This window comes from Trachurus japonicus, chromosome 5, assembly GCF_045865225.1.
Source record: "Trachurus japonicus isolate A0001 chromosome 5, Traja_1.0".
NCBI lineage: Eukaryota > Metazoa > Chordata > Actinopteri > Carangiformes > Carangidae > Trachurus > Trachurus japonicus.
In genome coordinates, this window is record NC_140911.1 from 37332011 (window position 1) to 37351511 (window position 19501).

A 19501-nucleotide genomic window follows, 5' to 3' on the forward strand; every position below is an offset into this window, starting at 1 on the left:
TGTCACAGCCTATTGTCAGCTCTCACCTTTCACTGTGAGTAGGATTATTACTCCCGTCCTGGGTTCACAGTTCAAGCAGACACAGTAACCCAGGGAGAGGAAGGGATGGCATAATGAGCACTGATCACTAAAGCATATTCTGCAGTGCTATAACACACATCACACGCGCTGCAGCCTCGTTATAGAGGGTGATTGATGCATATATAACATTCTGCATAGAAGTATAAACATAGAGAGGTATTTGAAGAATTCTGCACACAGTTTCTCCTTTTTAGAAAATACACAACATCCAACAAGACTCCATTCTGCTCCTTCCCTCCATCTGCTTTGCTCGCTCTTCTGAAGGGGTGGGGGTACAGAGGAAGGGTTAAAGTAACCAGTGGAGGATAGGGTGTAGGGCAGGGCCTCGGTAAGCAAGAGAAGGAGGGGAGGAAGGGGGGGGGGCCTGTATAAAAACTGACAGAACACAAGTGGTGCTTTATCCACCCTGTCCCACTCTGGGTAAGAGGAAACCCTAAACTGCTCAGGCTCAACCAGCTTTTTTCTTTCCCTCCCTTTTTCACTCCCACCCATCGGACGTGTGCGCGCTCAGGATGAGAATGGCAGCATCATCTGCAAAGAGACCAGAACACTTTTGCAAAATGTTGGCTTTTGCTTTGCTACTCATCGCTTCTCTACTAAATGGTAAGTGGTGGGAAAAAAAGAAAAAAGACGCTAAACTTCTCAGGGATTGTGTGGCTATCTACAGGGAGGGAGGGAGGACACAGGAGGGGTGGGGTTGGGGTGGAGAAGTGTTTGTTTGAATGGTCTTAGAGTTGAATCCAGGTTTTAACCCTACAACCCTTTTCCTTGCTGGAATGCTAAAATACTTATCTCCACACACTTAAGACAAATCTATAACAGATGAGGTTTCATGTGTTTTGAAAAGGGTTTGATGAAAGATGTTTCTCCCCCAGACGCAGAGAGAAAAACATTACAGCTCTGCAAACAAAGCAATCATTTTATAGATAAGGGTTATAGATAACGGAGCAATGGAGAAGTTTTAAATAATCATTTTTGATTTAAGATTCCTATTCTGGATTTAGTACTCATTAACAGTGGCTTTGCTTTTTTCATAAATGTTCTTTTCGCTTTCCACTGTTCAGTTTTGAAGCATTAGTGAACTGTCCTCTGGTGCTATTTCATTGACTTGATTCCCATGATCTTCAGGGACTGTGAGAAATGTGTATTTATATTTAGCTGGTTGTAATGCGAGGCCCGCTGAAAACATGCGTGAGGGGAGGGTGGAGTTCAGTTGTTAATGTGCATTTCAAATGTGGCGGTGCTGATATAGTGGGTGCTTTTAGTGAGGCATCAAGGATGACTGATGTGAAACTATGCATAAAGACAACATTGCTGATATCCATGTAAGAACAAATGCAGCAATATATAAACTGCTTATATCACATGATATGATCTAATTGCATCTAAAGGCAGTAGTCATCTATGGTATGTTAACATTTATTTAAGCCACTTTTTTTTCATGTATTCACGTTTGAGTTGAAATCTTGAAAGTTTTTCATTGACTTGTATCAGGTAGAGGGAAGTGTGCTAGAGTCTATACAAAGTTAACAGTAACAAGAAATTAAAGGAGAATTCCGGTCATTTTTAACCCCTAAATTGTTGTCCTGATGGTTGTCCACAGTCACATGTGAATTGATCAACAACTTCAAGCTACATTTGTAGCAACAAATACAGATCTCATTGCCTTTGTTGGTCAAATTTTTAAGACATGCTCTCCTTTTGAGTAAGTGTTACAGGAGAATTCCGGTCATTTCTGACCCCTAAATCGTTGTCCTGATGGTCACCCAGTGTTGGGGGGAGCAAAAAAAGAGACTAAAATTGATGTAGGCAACGCTAACCTACGGGGGCAATTCTTTCAACCACAACAAACACTCAAAAAACAATCAAATATCTATGGTACATGACTGGAATCCTTAGAGACACCACTGAACTCATATAGTGTACGGTATAAACAGTATAAACTTTGTGTTTTTGCATGTAGTCACTCTCCTCAGACAGCCGAACTCAACATCCTGGAAAGACATTACTATCCGATCGCAAAGCGCCTGCTCTCCCCGCCACAGAAACAAACACTTATTCCTTGTTGTGATGATTTCTTTACAAAAATGAACGGTCAAGCAGTGCAGTGGTAATATCCAAAATATCTCTGAATGTTTATTTTTGTAAAGGAATCATCACAACAAGGAAAAAGTGTTTGTTTCTGTGGCGGGGAGAGCAGGCGCTCTGTGATCGAATAGTAATGTCTTTCCAGGATGTTTCAGAGTTCGACTATCTGAGGTGAGTGACTACATGCAAAACTACTGTTTATACTGTTTATACTGTACACTATATAAGTTCAGTGGTGTGTCATAAGGATTCCAGTCATGTACCATAGATATTTGATTGCCCCCATATGTTAGCGTTGTTGCTATCCCTAGCGCCGGGTAGCCATGGTGTAACTCTGGTTTGTCGCGTTTTTTCGCGGGTCAAAAATGACCGGAATTCTCCTTTAACACTTACTCAAAAGGAGAGCATGTCTTAAAAATTTCACCAACAAAGGCAATGAGATCTGTATTTGTTGCTACAAATGTAGCTTGAAGTTGTAGATCAATTCATATGTGACTGTGGACAACTCCACTTCAGTCCATTAACTGTCTGCTGTGGTAGGAGGGAAATTAAGAGATAAATCATATGGAGAGGGGAAAAAGAGAAATGTCTGAGAAACTTAGATATACGAGTTGTTTCAAACCAATTTCTGAGCAAAGTAAACAAAAGGCGAGACCAAGACGTCAGGAGAACGGAGCTGAGAATGAACTATAGCCATTCTATCATCTGCAGAGCTCTCTGTTGTGGCTGGAAACAAATTGCACACAAAACTGCTTAATTCAAACCTCCTGTCTTGTTCATGGGATATAGCTTATGGGGATGAGATCATCAGCAGTGAGAAGCAGCTATATCTGCTTTGGAAAATAAAAGTGCCTTGACAGCATTTCAATCTATAGAGGCACCAAAAGCTTTTATTTCTGCTTTTGTAAAGAAAGGAAAATCCATCTCTTGATGTGCACTGCAATGTTTATCTTTCCTGAAAATCACAAACACAAAGCAACTGAAAACATGTGACACTCTGCAGTTGGGCCATGGAGAAAAAAAAAAGATGAATGGTAGTGGAGCAAATCTCAGATTTCATACAGACTGGATATACAACAAGAAAAAAATAAGACCACTTGAGTCTACTAGATGATAAAACATCTGCCTCTGGAGTCAGAAGAAAATCCCTCTTGTTGAAATGTCTAGTCAACCTGGGAGATGGGAGCAGGGCCGTTATGTAAGTGGTGGAAAGATGGGCTTACTGAACAACTTCACTGTGATGAGGTCACATCAGATTCACAGATGTTGGTGAGCGTAACGGTTACCCTGACAATCAGAGGGGTGGAGGGATGGGGGGGGGTCTGGGCGACAGAGGCTGAACAGGAGATGATCAGAAACACTGGGGAAAAACCCCTGTTGAGCCTGTTTAGCAGACCTCTTTTTAAGAAAAGCACTCAGAGGCACACGAGCTGAAGCAGAATATGGGAGGGGAGGGGGTGCAAAACTTGCTCAGATTTACTTTGTTGTCTGTGACATTACTGGAGCGTCTCGTGCTCAGAAAGGTCTCGCTTCAAATATCTTAAAACTGTACTTACAAACAATTTTCATAATACGGTTTAAGCTCTGCCGGCGCTGTGAAGTGGTTTTAGGAGGTTCTCTAGTTAGGCAGCGAACCCTGCCCAACCTTTCTGCAAACCCCACAGCATGTAATTATGGAAATCATTGTTTGTGTTGTACCCATTGAAGTAGCAGATGCACGGAAAGAGACTCACAGAAACAATGTTGACAACAGAGCGCTCAATCCTCTCACGAAGAAAAGCGCCGGTGGTGGCGAGCACAGCATCTGGGGGGGGAACACACACATCCATAAGATTCTTATTCACTTAGGATAGTGTTTTTCATCCTCCTAATAAGAGAAAGCAGCTTTTCCACTCTGACTTCGTCTTTCAACTTTCTCCAGCCTCTGTGCTTGTATTTATCCAATAGGTACTGATATGGCGGAGCTAAACGAGCTGCTTCATCAAATGTAAGGTGCTGCGCCCTGACCCCTAAATTGGATACACAGATAGCGACACATACTGAAATAAATAATTAAAAAAAGCTCTAAATGAAAACAATTGATCTTTTTAAAGCAGAGAACAAATCTTTGCACATCGACAAAGAGCTCTTCAGTTCAGCATCTTAATGGCCTATTATTATGGCTGTTTTTCAATACCCCTCCTGGTTATGTGTGCAGGCAATTACACTGGTAGATTTTTGAAACATATAGTAAGACTCAGATTCTCTCTGGACAAAATCAATGTGGAGCCCCCGAGCTATTGACAGCCAGATATGTCTCCCTCTGCAACAAGATCCCCCAACCGTCTACCTGTGTACGCTCAAAGCAGACAGGCTCATTCCAGGTAAAGCACAAGGCAGTTAAACTGTAGTGGTCAATTGTGAGCGTGTGTTGGGGGGAGATGGGAGGGGTGAGTGAGGTGGGGGTTGTGGGGTGATATAATGCTGCCAATTGAAAGCAGATGTCATGTTTCCTGATTGTGAGTCCCTAGAAACAGGCATGGCTCTCTGGATAAGGAGCGGCGGTGGCCTCGGGGTTGGGCTGGATCAACGCTGCAGCTGGGCACACTTGGTGAAGAGAAGGGGCGGCTCGGAGCGACTGATTGAAACCATGAGATCCAGTTGCTTTCCTGCCAAGAGAGGAGAATGGCCCAGGTTCTGCTATTAATCGCTGTGACAGGAACGACAGGGGGGTGGGTCAGCGTAGAGGGGTCAGCAGTCTGTTGTTTCAAAGAGGGTAGAGTTGCAGAGCATATTTAACCCCGTGGGACTGGGTTCCAATGTCACATTCCTCTGCCAGCTCTTAACTCTAAAATTCAGATTCTTTAAGGGCCACAGGATATTAAGAAATGAGAGCGCTGATATGGAAAGCAACACGGAAGGAAAAGGTGTGTTCATTTATGCAGAATACTGTCAGGAGATACCAACAAGAGAAGACCACACAGATGAGGAATATATGTCCACATTTTCAAAATATGAACTTATGAGTAACTTGTAGCTGTACATTTTAATAACTAATAATTAATAACTCAAATCATAGTGTAGTTATGAATCATTTTGAATGAAAAGTCATCAAAGGGATAGTGTCTGCACCTTATTCGTGTTTTTTTTTAAATTCATGCTGTAGTGAGGGAAGCATCGGGTGAAGTGGAGGTGTGCACTTGGATCAAATTTCTATCCAACATATGCCAGAGTGATGTCAGAGAGTCTCTAAAGAGGCACTGTGACATGAGAAATGTAGTTATTTGTGCCAAGTCCACAGGCAGCAGAATGAAGTATTCCACTTTGATGGAAGTAAAATTAGACATAATGTTTGTGCTGTGTTGTATATGTGTACATGTATTGTGTTACACTGTATAGGAGGCATGGAACCAATGCACAATTAAGAACACCTGCATTTAAATTGCATTTACAAAATCCAACCTAAATACTTCCCTGAAATCATAATGGTTTTGTAATTAGTAGTGGCTGTTGGTGATCAGCCAGCGGGCGAGTCCCAGACTGGGGACCTTAACATGCTGGATCATCACACCACAGACCCAACTCCATCAAGACTGTGGAACGCTTGCATGCACATGCTGAAGATAAATATACAGGGAATATTCCCAGGAATATGTACCATAACCTTGATAGAAAAAGGGGCGGTGATATGTCTTGAGTGTTTATAGGAGCTGTCGTAGCTGAACAGACTCTCACGCACTCAGTCAGAGCAGTGAAGACATCTTCATTCAGATCCAACAGCAAAAAATGGGTTTTGGCGCTGGTCACAGCTGCCAGCTTGATTTGTGAGATTCAAGTGTGAGATAAATTACTGTCTTGGTTCTATGAAAACACTTTGTCATATGGTAACTATAGCACTCTGTATGTGTCAGGAAGGGGCTGGGACTTGGTGGTGGTCCAGAGACCATTATCACCTCCACATGGCCCATTACACAGGACAGGGTTTTTCTCAACAGATGCGGGGAGAGGCCAGGGGCTTAAGAGATATTGAGGTTGCTCCTCCTGAACATGCAGCACCGGCCAGGCTGAGACCAGAGGCCCAAAGCTATAGGAAGGTCTACAACATCCAACAGCTGTTTCACGTTTTTGGTGAATAGGTGCATCGGTTGAATTGTTGGAGGAAATGGAAGAAATGGCTGGTCGGTCAAGTGCAGTACGCTTCAGGTCAAGTCTCCAGGGTTAAAGCCATTAAGAATGGCACAAGATGCACTAATGCAAATTCAAGTCCAAAGACATGTGCACTTATTTAGTCATGAGATGCACCATGAAGCAAGCCCGAGAGAGAGCTTCCTGGCACCACAGGAGAGAAATGAGCTGTTATGACTCCTTGTGTGTTGCTTTATATTAAACTATAGACCACGGGAGGTGCGAAGGCCTGCATCGCACCTTGATAGATGCCAGGAAATAGCTGTGCGTGACTCGGAGAGGGCGAGCAGACATGGTGAGCTGGGAGGGAGGAGGGCGTGGAGCTGCAGCCTCGTCCTCTTCCAAAGCCTGCTGCATTCCTCCATCCGGAGTCCCAAGAGATGGAGGGGGGTGCGGGGTGGAGCATTTCCAGACCACAGCCGTCACTCAGAGAAATCTGGTGGGAAAATCTTCAAGAGAGCAGTGAAGTCAAGTCCCCAATGCTGTATAACATATGGAGTCAGAGCTGATTAGGACGACTGGGTTACGTTTATTGTGTTTGCGCAATAATGCCAAGACACGTGAGCGATGACTGATGTTTTGGCTGCACTGGAACATTACATAAAGAGAAGGAATGAAAGACAAGTGTGGGTGGATGTATGTGGGGATACGAGGCATCAAGTGAATGTCTCAAATATATAATGTGCGCATTAGTGCAGACAGTGAATTAAGTCGTCGCTGCCGTTGAGTGAGAGAATGGAGGGTGGAGGCCAGCGAGGCACCAAGGGGGTTCAGAGGTCACACAGCCAGGAAGTGTGCTGGGGGCTGCAGAGAAGACCGGAGAGGCCACTGCATTCATCACAGGACCAACGTCGGCTCAATATGACCGTTTGATTTCAGAAGAATGGGGAAATGACCTGAGGCATTTAGTGTCTACAATCAAAACAAAACAATAAAAAAAGACGCTGGCTCAGATCATGCCGCCTCTGTAAGCGCTGCGCACAAGAGGCAATTGTATGCAGATGCTTCATTCCATCTGGGCTCTGAGCTATCAGGACAGTTTGTGTGAAATGAGTGATGGCGGGTCAGATAGCTGGACAGAGTTGACTGGCCGTGTGTGGAAAATGTAACATGTGAGTTTTACATACAGGCATGACATCATTAGCACAACTCTATTAAAACACAGTTGCCTTTTATAGTAGATATTTAAAATTCTTCTTCATCCCCCAAACATGTCCAACCTAAACTCCTTTTTAATATGACCAGTGCTACTCGGGTTCTAAAGGAAAAACAGATTCTCCATCAGAGACTGTTACCTCTAACTAAACATACTAATCTGCAACCGGCTCTTTGTCTCTACATTTCATGTCATTTTACCACACCACTGACAAAGGTTTTACCATCACATCTGCTACAACTCACCCAATGACAGAAAGTCATCACACAGTTTACATTTCACATTACATTTCACATTTTAGCTCCTCTGCTCTGTGGCACTGATTTATGTCTGACCGTCTCTCTCGTCTCTTCCTGTTAAATAAACAAGCAGACCACCCAGACATGGAAGAGGGATGGCAGCTGTAGGCTACATGATGTGAAAGGAGTCTAAAAAAGACTGACTTACAAGGTCAGCGAGCCCTTGACCTGTTGCTGGTCTACACCCACACTACTGGCCCTGATACCCTGCAGACTGAGATGAGGCACTAAATGTGGCTACATTCTGGCTCAGTAGTGAAACCTGAGCAGGTCCACAACAGAGTTTTTATTATAGACATGACATGGAAGCAAAAAAAACTGCAAAACCGCCTGGAGGCAAGTGGCTGTGATGTATTTTCTTATTCAAATTAAACACTCTGTATGTGCTAAAGTTGTTTTTCCCCTTGTATAAATGCAGTGTGACAGACAGCTGCAGTGGACAGTTGCTAACATTAAGCATGCTTGAGGACCTCCTTGGAGATTACAGCCCCACCTGCTAGTGTGGCACACACAGCGTTTACTCAGTACTTGTGGCACCTGTCTGTCACATTGATTTATCGAAGGAAGTCAGTGGACATGTGTCACAGTGTCACCATTGTGTGAATATACAGTGTGCCCCATGTGTGGGGCCTCAAGTAGTGACTGGAGATGGTGAGGCATGAGGCATGAGGAAACGACAGAGCAGCAGAGATGAAAAAACATCTCACACAGGGCCTCGAGCAAAATAGATTCTTTGGACTATAAATCAAAACATTCAAATAAATTTGATTTAAATCAGGTTTTTTGAGTAGTATATTACTGAAATGTTCAAACCACACTGCGCTTTAACCATTTTTCAAATGGTCTGCACTCTTCAGGATGAATGAAGTGAACCTTTAGCTCTGTCCTGCAGGAGTTTGTCATCTCTTACTGTAACTGTTGTACTGAGCTGCAATAAGAAAGCCTATTGTATGAATGCTTTAAAGAAAAGCAGTGATTAAATCCAACCTCTATGTTTACAAAGTTAGTTGCAGCACACTGCGATTACAAACCTATGATCACAGTCACAAGAGTAATCTGACAACCAGTAAGGAATGAGAAAGTGAGAGGGGGAGAGAGGTAATGAGATCTGCAGAGGTAAGGCATTATGGGAATGTTTTGAGAATGAGGTAATGCTGTTGTTGTTAGAAGGAGAAAAGGAGATCTGGTATAGGGAATGCATTCTGGGTACTCAGGTTCAGCTTCTGCATCCCACCAATGCAATTTGAGTTGACCAGAGCAAATTACAGTAATAGCGACCTGAGGTCTGTTAGCTCAGCGGCTGCAGGGTGTGGTGGCATATTTTACTACTGAGAATCATGCCTTGAAAGTTATCCAGGTTATTACAACAAAATTACAACCATCAAGGCTTTGATGATATAGTGTTGCAATTCATCAAGGATTCCTCCCCAAAGTCATAAGGCTCCCTCGAAACTGGAAAATGGTACAATGGAAAAAGTGATGTTTTCAAAGACATCATTACCTGGCACCTTTCAGTGGCACATTTACTCAGGGCATTCAACAGTTTAACAGGGTTGATGGAAAATCATTCCACTCACACTTATTTTGTATCTCCTATTCATGCTCAGTCTTAAGCGAGTCACTGTACTCACAGGATCATTTGAAAAAGAAAAAAGAAAAAACTCTGAGTGAGAAAGATCGTATTTCAAAGTAAATGACTTCATAATGTGATCCATGGATAAGACAGCTTCACTTATCCTCTGCAATAAGATCTGTTACCTAATCTTCCACCATTGCAGATGTCTCTAGAGACACACAGAAATCCTATGGAGAGGCCACGAAAAGCTCTGGCTCACTGCACCAGTTCATACATTGAGGTGATGAATGTGATTAAGATAGCACACCATCTGGGCCACCGCAACTCACAACTTCATTAAATCACACCTGCAGAATGATAACGGGATACGACAAAACATCTTATGATTCTTAGGAGGAGCTGCACTTGATAGAAGCACCAGGCGCGGTAGTTTCACATTTCTCGCCAGCCTCACTCAAAAATAGGTTGCCACACGCATCATCATTTCATCATTTAATCCATCATTTTGTGACATGATTAAATACTGATGCCAATTTAGTGCATATTAATTTCATATGTATTTAAAGGGATAGTTCACCCTAGAATGATATTTCGCTCATTATCTACTCACCCTCATGTGGACTAAGGGCTGGAAGAAGTTTCAGAGTCCTCCGTCCCTTCTCTGAGTTACAGGGGGTCTTGGTGTAGTAGTGCATGTCCATATAACGGTTGTAAAGGGACACCAGAGCTCTTCGTAAAAAAACACACACAAAAAAACATCCAAATACCTCCATGCTGCTCGTATGTAATGTCCGTCTTGTGCTGAAACCCCAAATTGCGTAATTGTCCCGAAAAAAATTAAATAAGTCTATATTTTAAGCTTGTTTGTAGCGGAAGCTTCTCAAAGCTCCTCTTCCTGGTCCGTCCAAATCTCGCGTGATTTGCGCCGGCGTCAGTGCGGTTACTGCGAATCACGCGAGATTTGGACGGACCAGGAAGAGGAGCTTTGAGAAGCTTCCGCTACAAACAAGCTTAAAATATAGACTTATTTAATTTTTTTCGGGACAATTACGCAATTTGGGGCTTCAGCACAAGACGGACATTACATACGAGCAGCATGGAGGTATTTGGATGTTTTTTTGTGTGTGTTTTTTTACGAAGAGCTCTGGTGTCCCTTTACAACCGTTATATGGACATGCACTGCTACGCCAAGACCCCCTGTAACTCAGAGAAGGGACGGAGGACTCTGAAACTTCTTCCAGCCCTTAGTCCACATGAGGGTGAGTAGATAATGAGCGAAATATCATTCTAGGGTGAACTATCCCTTTAATGCCAGCACGGTTAATGTTGTTTGGCACTGCGTGTAAATAACAGTTGCAGATAGAAAATTACATTAAAAAGTTAATATTTAAACAGAACTCTTTGCTTTGGTTCTTAGCTCAATTTAGTCTGAACTGCACCACTCCGGTCTACAGCATTTTTTTTTTTTTTTAATCAAAACAAACATTTTAAAACTATTTGACACGGGTCCAGTGTGTAGCTCACAGCATGTTTGCCATGAGACAACTGATTTCCCTGCAGAGGTTCATAGCATTGGTCCCAGTGGGAGTGAACATGAGGCCAGAGCTTTTGGCAGCTTTCATACTGAAGGACAGTTTATTTGCTTACACTGCGCAGAGGAATCAGTCCACCAGTGGGTTATTAATTATAGACAGTTCCACGCTGCTGAGACTCATCGATTGAAGCTCACAATGTGAGAGTTGTTGTAATGTGTTGCTGCACAGCCCATCCACAAATTTAGACCCTGACTAAACCAGTCAGAGTTAGGCTTATGGTCGGATTTCCCAACTTCCCAGACGGCTTCGTCATCAGAAACGTCCCCTGAAGTCCCAACTCTCAGGAACTTTTCAAAATGTCTGCTCTGTGCATTAACAGTGAATAAAAGCTGTATATTACACGGTTTATTACTTGGTTGTAGCCATACCAACAGAATTGTTTAACTTCTACCTACACGTCAAGTTGCTTTCACATTCAAACTATCGCTTAGAGTGTTGTTATCTGGTATTGGCTAACAAGTAACGGTTAGGTTAGGTTAACAACTCTATTGTTCCTGAAAAGTAACTGGAACACTGTCAACTCAGATTGGGACCAAATTCTGATTTCTGAGTTAGCTGGAATGCACCAATAGATCCCAGACACAGTGGCTTTTTTAGTCTCTGTCCAATTATCTCAACTATCCAATTAAGGCAAAAATAACAAATGAAAATATTTTTTTAACTGTTTCCACTGTTTTAATGATATGCCATGTCATCTACAATTTTGAAACACCAGTGATATCTAATTTTGACATGGGGCTGTTGTTGTTTTACAGCAGGAGTGGCGGCACAGGAAGAGGAAGTTGTCACAGCACCTGCGCCAACTGTTGAAGCCATTCCACATATAAGAGGAGACATGATTGAAACTGAAGCTCCTGGTAAGAAACACAGACTTTATAATAAATATTTTATAGGTTTACTCTGTGGCTTGATATGTCAACATGAACAGAGAGCGGCACTGATGGGACTTGGGAGAAATAAGCCCATAACAGTATCAGCTTGTTTGGCACAGTGTATGTATTCATTAAAATTCACTTGTGTCCCTAGAGTTTATCATGGCCCTGGGTTGCACTCAGCTTATTGTTTCTGGTGTAGTGTATAATATAACCTCAGAGCATTAACTCAAAACACAGTTACACAGCTCAACATGTATTGTTGCTTTAAAGTCATTTGCTATTTTCATATCTAAAACCAAACATTTAAGTTACGTTACTTTTTTCAGAGGATCCACAAATCCTGGTTTTCCCTACAATGGAGTCTGTACAACCAGAACATTCTACTACAGCAGCGACACCAGCAGCGGAAAAAGGGGACGACGGAGAAGACGCACAGAACACGGAGGACAACCCTGCAGCTCCCGATGACTCGACTGAAAAGGGAACTCAGCTCACAGTTGTGGTACATACTGACGCGCCCGCTGTTGTGGAGGCAGAAACTCCAGCACCTGCCAGAGGCGATGGAGCAAGGAACAAGCCAGTGGTGAGATAATACAAACTCTGTCTTTCAGATCACTTTGCCCATAGAAAGCTCAGAATTACAAGCAAGTGCAATTGGGATTAGAATCTATACATTATCAGTGTTGTTCTATATTCATTTTGCTTGTTTGCTTGTGCTACATTTCTGTTACCCTATTGTGTTGTATTTTTAAATGTACAAAAGTTTCTCATGATGTTGAGACATGATGTATTTGCAAATGATTCTTATTTAAGAAAAAAAAGGAAGTGCGAAACTACACTGCGTAAGAAAAGGAGGGCAAATTTTCATATCATTGACAATAGCATATTCACAGGTCACATCATTTGGTTCTTCCAGCCAAATCTCGACACACATATGTACTGTATGCATAACAGATCCGGTTTTGTGCCACACTACCAGCACCTCAGCTGTTCGCTGTGCACGGGTATTTTTCTAATTTTTAGGTCCTTATGGTTCTTTTACTTCCTTTATGGTCAATAACCTACTGTGATGTAAGTACACAAATAGATTTTCTCATCATTTGTTTTAAATAAATTAAAAAAGAGAAAATTAAATAAATATAGAATATCCGTTAGTAGACAAAAAAGTTATAGGCTAGATGTTGAGATTACAATGCCCACCAGTTACACCACCAATTACAATACAATGGCAGCTCCATCTAGGATTCTCGCACCCAAAGCATCACAGAGTTCTTGGTTTCTCTCTGCAGACCAGTGTGCCAGTGCCAGTGCCAGTGCCTCAGGATGATGTTGAATGTGTCAGCAAAGACGCGGTCCAGGACAAAAATGCTGTCAATCTGAAACTCAAGACCACCTCCAGCTGTGTAAGTTTAAAAATATCTCCCTCTGTCCGTTTCTTATGTATCTATTTATAAAGAATAAAAGCGGTGCGTGAGACAGAACTGAAAGAAATGATAATGGTTTTGCAGAGATGCAGGAAGGGCAGCGCAGACTCTTGCATGGGCCACATGACCCTGCAGGAGGTCAGAATATTCATGCACATACACACTTGCACAAAAAGCAACAAACAAAACGGGAGGAAAATTGGCTGTGGCTTTGTTTTGATGCTGCTGCCAGTCGGCTGTCAGATTGCTAAACATGAGCACAGTAGGACATTTTTCCCTGTTTAAGAGGCAGAGACAGCTGCCTGTAAATCAGTGAAGCTAGAGAAAAAAGTGTGTCTATGCTTTTTACAGTAATGTCTACATCTTATATGAGAGAAGGAAAGTCCAACAGATTTCAGCTGCATTTCAGCCAGTGCATAGATTGAGCTGTGAGGGAACAGTGGGTGGGCTCAGCTGCTGTAGAATGTTTGATGTATAGAGGCCTGAAGCAGCAGTGTGTGTGTGTGGGGGGGGGTGTTTGTGTTTGGAATCACAAATTCTTCAGCCTCCCAAGATAACAGCTTTAAGGTCAACAGGTGCCACAGCTTCTATGAGGAGGCCTGAACTCATGAGATGTGATTTCAACTTGCTGTAACTCTCAGCAAATGCATTATTTAACCTTCATACAAAGCATTAACAGCTACATATAGCAAGATATACATCAGAGAGGTCCTGGTGCACTTCGACAAAGACACTCAACAGGCCAGGATTGGCTTTCCCTAATGTTACCTTAATAAAAACTGAATGGTTTGAGCTCTATCTAATTCAATAGTTAGTGATTTTTCACCTAATCTAGAATAAAGATGACTAGCTAAAATGTTTGCTGCAATGTCATTTTAAACAAATCATGGTTTAATCTCATTTGGCTCCAATTTGCTTGTAAACTAATATTTCTTAAACACGTCATTTTATCATTCAACATTGGTCAATAAGGAAGGAGTGAAACACTGGGGAGGGTCTGAGGGTGTGTTTTTTGGGGAGTGGATTAGTTTTGGCATGGCATCTGGCATTTCTCTGAGATATTGTATGAAAGGATGTTGGACCCGTAAATAAAGCAGGTGTTGTTGATATCTCACATAAAGCGTAAAGAGTAATGGAGAGGCTCATCTAGTGTCTGTATTGTACGTAATTCTGGTGCCACAGTAGAGAAAATATCATGACCGAATATCAGCACACAAAGAGCATCTTCAAGCAAAGATTTCCAGACAGGGGTCAATGTGTACTGCTGTACAGTCTTCTAAAGAAAGCCTGATGTCCGGTCCTGAGCTCAGATCAAAGATTTCTACACAGTGGCAGATTCCTACATTTTTTTTGGATCAGATTAAATCAGGAAAAAGGCTGCACACAAGGTTGTGATAGCCCTTACTGTGTGAAAGACTAAAAGGCGAAGAAAGAAAGGTAGGGATGAAAAAATAAGTGGAAGATTCAAGGCCATATTGAAGGTTCAGTATGTTAGGTTCAGGGCCAGATAATTGTGGTTAGAAATGAAATGTCACATTGTGCAATGAGCAGTTTCAGATTTGATAAATGGAACCATTCACATAATGAAATGAAAATGTTTTCAGTACTAATGATCATAAATTTTCTCCTTGCAGGAAGACACCAAAGTGAAGATTGAAAGTGTTTTGCAGGAGCTGTGTGGTGAAGACTGTAAACTAGAGCTCTACCAGGATAACAACTCTGATGAAATCATTGTGTCGGGAAAGTATGTTGAAGGTAAGTTTTCTTGTGGTAATTAACAAATTTCAATTTTGTTGCACCTCAAAATTTCAGGCAACATAGTAAACCTGCATTAATATCAGGTTCATTACTCCACCCTTTAAAGCAAGTATTTATTTTTAAATTGCTACAGAGCCAATGTTAGCATTTACAGATGTTACTAATCCACAAATTGTTACTAATCCACAAATTCAGCCATTATTCCAACTACATGGGGTTATAATGTGCACTCTGGTAGTCTGGATGCTACAGTGACTCAATCAAAAAGTGATGAGGTAGACCAGTCAGAGTGGGGCTAGCTGATTAGCATGCTAACGTCAAAAGAAGAAAATAATGAAGAGAAATAAAAGCAAAACTCGAGTTAATGGTTTGGTTTCTTTCCATCACTGGAGGCTGTTCATTGAATAAATATGATACTAAACCTCCAATATTTTTGTAATTTACTTTACTGGGAGTTATTTTGGATTTGTTTCCCCATCACTACAGAGTAGTATGAGTTAAGTAGCATCTTCAACTCCACTTCTCTGTGAATGAAATAATTTATATAATTTTTCTTTTTTTTTTTTCAATTTTCAGCTGATGTTTCAGGCATGGCTAACAAATTCAACAATGACAACATCAAAGATAAGGTAAAGTACCACTTTGATTTTATTGTACAAATGGTCTATACATGTGTTCCACCAATAACATTTTTCGTTACCCATTTGTCAAATACTTAAAACATTAAGTCATAATTAGCAACATGCTTATCCTCCACCAAATGAGTTTTGAACTTTCTCTCTGATCATGACCGAGACATGAACTCAAAGATATATTATTCAGCCAAAATGGTAAATCATAGCAGGCACAATGATAGTCTCATAAAGCAACAACTATAGCAATAACTTACGTCCTAGACTCAGCCATCAAATATTTGCTGGTCGACTCATAATCGAAGTAGATAGACAAAGCAGGAGAAGAGCACTCTGAGTTCTCCAAAAACTTCAAGTTGCCAGGATGACAGTTTGTGTGACAAACAAAAATCCCACAAACAATCCACTTGTCAGCAGCACAACATTTTTTCGGTACCTAGGGGACAATCTCGGGTTATGGGTGTGTCTGTCTTTCTCTGCATTTGACATGCGCTGCATTTCCCTCCTTACCATACACTGAACAACCTTATTTACCCGCCTTTCAAGGAAACAGTTACTCTTTATTATGCCGTCTACTGTCTGCAAATGGCCATCTTTTTAAAGCAAGAGGAAATACTACCAATTCTGCGGGCACAGTATGTCTTCACAAACAAAGACTTTGGGTGGGGCTGTTTTTCCTCACTCTCAGTTAAGATGGATGGGATAGCAGTAACTAGATAATGGAGGTGTCGTAACTGAGTCTAACGCCTTCATGGCCTTGCTCATACCTTGCTTTAACATGCATTATTGGTGATCTGATCACAAGTGGACAGCTTGAGTGAGTGATTTCACACCTGACATTAAAATGTGACTGCACATGCCACTGCCAGGGCCATGTGTGTCAGCTTCAGTTTGAACAAGGATCTCTGATTTGTTTGGATCGCACACTACAGTTTTAGAAACACAAAGAGCCCGCTTGACTCGCCTGATTTTTGTTTTCAGGTTGGTGTGGTGGAAGCCGTTCCTCGCTGGGGGAAAAACTCAAAGTTGGTTCTGGTTTCCTTGCTACTAGCTGGCCTGTTGCTGGCTGCACTACTGGTAGCTGGTTACTACCTCAAGACCCACCGCAAGAACTCCAAAGGAGTCAGACTGGTGAGTAGATTAAAGAGCTGTGTCACGCTGTTGTTTTTTACACCACAGACACTATTTCCATCATCTTGTTCAAGTTCAATTCAAATGCACTGGTGAGGTTGCCATTATAGAAAATGTCATCACAGAGATGACAGATGACAGAGAATACATTAAAAAGACAGTTTCATCTGGATATAGCTTAATGCCCAGTGTTGTTTGTAGCCTCTTCATTGCTGCTTTGTGAGCAGGGAAAAGCATTATGTTGTGACGCGTCAACCCCAGTCTCCCTGAAACTGCCAGTTTGCGTCTGCCATTGGTTCACAGCAATTTGAAGGCAGAAAACTCAGAAATGCAATTTTGCACTTCCTTTTCTGCTGATATGTCACAGGAACATGTGAAAAGCTCAAAAAACACGATTTTCATGGGAGGGGGTCTTTAAGCCGTTAAAGCTCAATGTTTCTCAAAAAATAGACTGTATTTTTTTGTAACCATTTCAAATGGGTAAAATGTAAATTCTTTGTACAACTGTGTTGTGCATTGATTTGTCCATTCCCACCTCTCTCTCTCTCTCCCTTTCTATTTCTCATAAACACAATGACAACAGATCTGTCCATCACTGTCACACCGGCAACCAGAGCATCAGAAAATGGTGGATCATCAAAGTCTTTATAAAGTTTCTGATATCCCTCTCAACTCCTTTGCCGGGCCTGTGCATGTTCCTGTATTTCAGGGTGCGCAGAATGTGCTGTCGGTGTGTGCTGAGTCTCAGCTCACTGGCCAATAATAAAATACATAATGAACCCTCACCAACCCGCCTAAAGTCAATGAGGGTTGTGATTCTTTGGACAGAACGTGAAGCAATGAAACTATAGACATTGTTCAGTTGCTTGTCACAAAGTCAACTGAATTCTATGGGAGGCACTCAAGCTGTTTCTACTTCGACAGATGGTTCTACAGATGGTTTCAGTTTTTCATGTTTTCTGAAGAGCTCATGACATCATTCATGTGGGGACACACCCACTAAATCATTTAGATCAAACACCCAATAACTTTCTCTTTCTGTCATAATCACTAAATATTATCCGCAAAGTCCTTGCTGGCACACAGAGCACTTTACCAAGTCATTTACAAAAGGCTGTGATTTCAGATAGGGGCGAAGTACAACAATCAGCTTGATTGGATATTGTTGACCAACACTCTGAGTGCCCACACAGCTGAAAGCCATAAAACTTCATTCACAAAGAATGCATTTGTTTATTCTTCAGCACCACCCACTAAAACAAATCCATTCTCAATCACTCTTTCCTGGTTGTTTGCAAGTCATATTTGAACAGAGAAATTAAAGTGGTCTGCATGTGTTAAACTTCTCCTGGTCAACTCTGATCTCAAGTGATGCCTCTGTGCTCTCCATAGGCTGAGTCTTTCCAGGTGGACGAGGAGAACCAGGCTAACACCCTGGTGTCCGTGGCCCCCCTGCCTCAGGAGCCCCTCGACAAGCCTACTGCCAATGGAGAGTCTCCACCAGAGAATGGGACCAACCCCGCCCCCACCACTAACGGACACTCCCAGACCCAAACCCCTGTGGCTGACACTGAAATGTGAATCAAGACACCCTCCTCCACCTCCTGTTCTACCCATCACCCACTGGGACACACAATCCAACACTCCCTCTGCTGCCTCAAAGACTGTCCACGCACTGAGACAAATTAAACATGAATCCACCAAATAGATTCATCTCCCCTCCTCCTCTCCTCCCGGGACAGTGAAGACACCAATGATGAAGCTCATCACTGTGATGACGATAATGACAATGCCTGTAATGTGAAAAGCTTGGGACCACTGGCCTTTGCTGGTGTCAAGAGGAGACTACAAACGCTGTGTTTGGGACTGAGACTGATTGGCAGGGCACTGACTGAGATTTGTTAGCTGCCCTCTTTCCAGTCTTTTGGTAATCATTGAACAATCACCAAAAATATGTTAAAATATGTTAAAAATGTGCTGTAGATTCATGACGAAGAAGCAGTGAATGCTCTGGAAGGTGAAAGAAGACCAGTTAATGTACTGTTGCAAAGACGACTGACACACACTGTTTGATTGTTGTTTTCCTTTATGTGATTGATTCAGAAAAGGTTTTCATAGCCTTACTAATTGCCTCAACTGTGTTAAACTTGTAATGAGTGAGGTGGGAAAATATAAGTGAAAAATTAGAGATACTGAATTTTTTTTTTTTAAGTTGGCTGTATTTTGTAACAAATTGTCAAACTTTGAGAGATTTTTTTTTTTTTAATTGAGATTACCGTTGTTAACATTTGTCTTAGATACCAAAGACCAACTGACAGCATGCAACATGCAAAATAGCAACATAGCAAGCAGCAAGCATGACCTTTTGTTTTACAGAGGAAGTAAATAATGCTACTTAAGTGTCAGATGTTGCCTCAGTGCTTTATACTGACATAATGAACAACTAAACATTTATAACTACTGACTTGGTCAAAGTCGAGTTTGGTAGAGGTTGCGAAGCACATTTCATTTTGATTTTTGTGTGCTTGCATAATGATTTAATGACATAAATGACACTTTTTTGTTTTTTAAGCAACTCTAAAATGTTCCTACTCTTTTCACTGTCTTTGGGAATAGTAAAGCCTAAAAAAGCCATTTTTAGAGGAAGAAGCATTACAAATACAAAATAGACTGAGAGTTGTCAACTTCCCAGGCTGGTAAACAAAACCATGATATTCCAACA

The 19501-nt window shown here is 41.8% G+C and overlaps 1 protein-coding gene across 4 annotated transcripts; it reads left to right on the forward strand.

Annotated features, from left to right (window-relative positions):
• The first annotated feature begins 309 nt into the window (after nt 1-309).
• LOC146988127 (uncharacterized) lies at nt 310-19473 on the forward strand. Of its 4 annotated transcripts, none has more exons than XM_085777764.1 (8): nt 310-684; nt 11715-11816; nt 12161-12417; nt 13124-13237; nt 14893-15013; nt 15593-15645; nt 16630-16779; nt 18172-19473. In XM_085777764.1, exons 1-8 carry the CDS (start codon nt 594-596, stop codon nt 18358-18360), a joined length of 1077 nt encoding a protein of 358 aa, XP_085633890.1. In that variant the 5' UTR covers nt 310-593; the 3' UTR covers nt 18361-19473. The 4 variants fall into 4 exon arrangements, with proteins under 4 accessions (XP_085633890.1, XP_085633891.1, XP_085633888.1 ...); XM_085777765.1 differs by having other exon boundaries at nt 12161-12414; XM_085777762.1 differs by having other exon boundaries at nt 436-684; nt 11715-11813; nt 12152-12417.
• The last annotated feature ends 28 nt before the right edge of the window (nt 19474-19501 follow it).

What these genes read in the sequence shown, in the direction of transcription:
- LOC146988127 (XM_085777762.1), top strand. Translation starts at nt 594, where the DNA reads ATGAGAATGGCAGCATCATCTGCAAAGAGACCAGAACACTTTTGCAAA. An exon ending in GAGCAAGGAACAAGCCAGTG is followed by an intron (nt 12,418 to 13,123) that starts GTGAGATAATAC and finishes TTCTCTCTGCAG; the next exon opens with ACCAGTGTGCCAGTGCCAGT. An exon ending in ACTCCAAAGGAGTCAGACTG is followed by an intron (nt 16,780 to 18,171) that starts GTGAGTAGATTA and finishes TGCTCTCCATAG; the next exon opens with GCTGAGTCTTTCCAGGTGGA.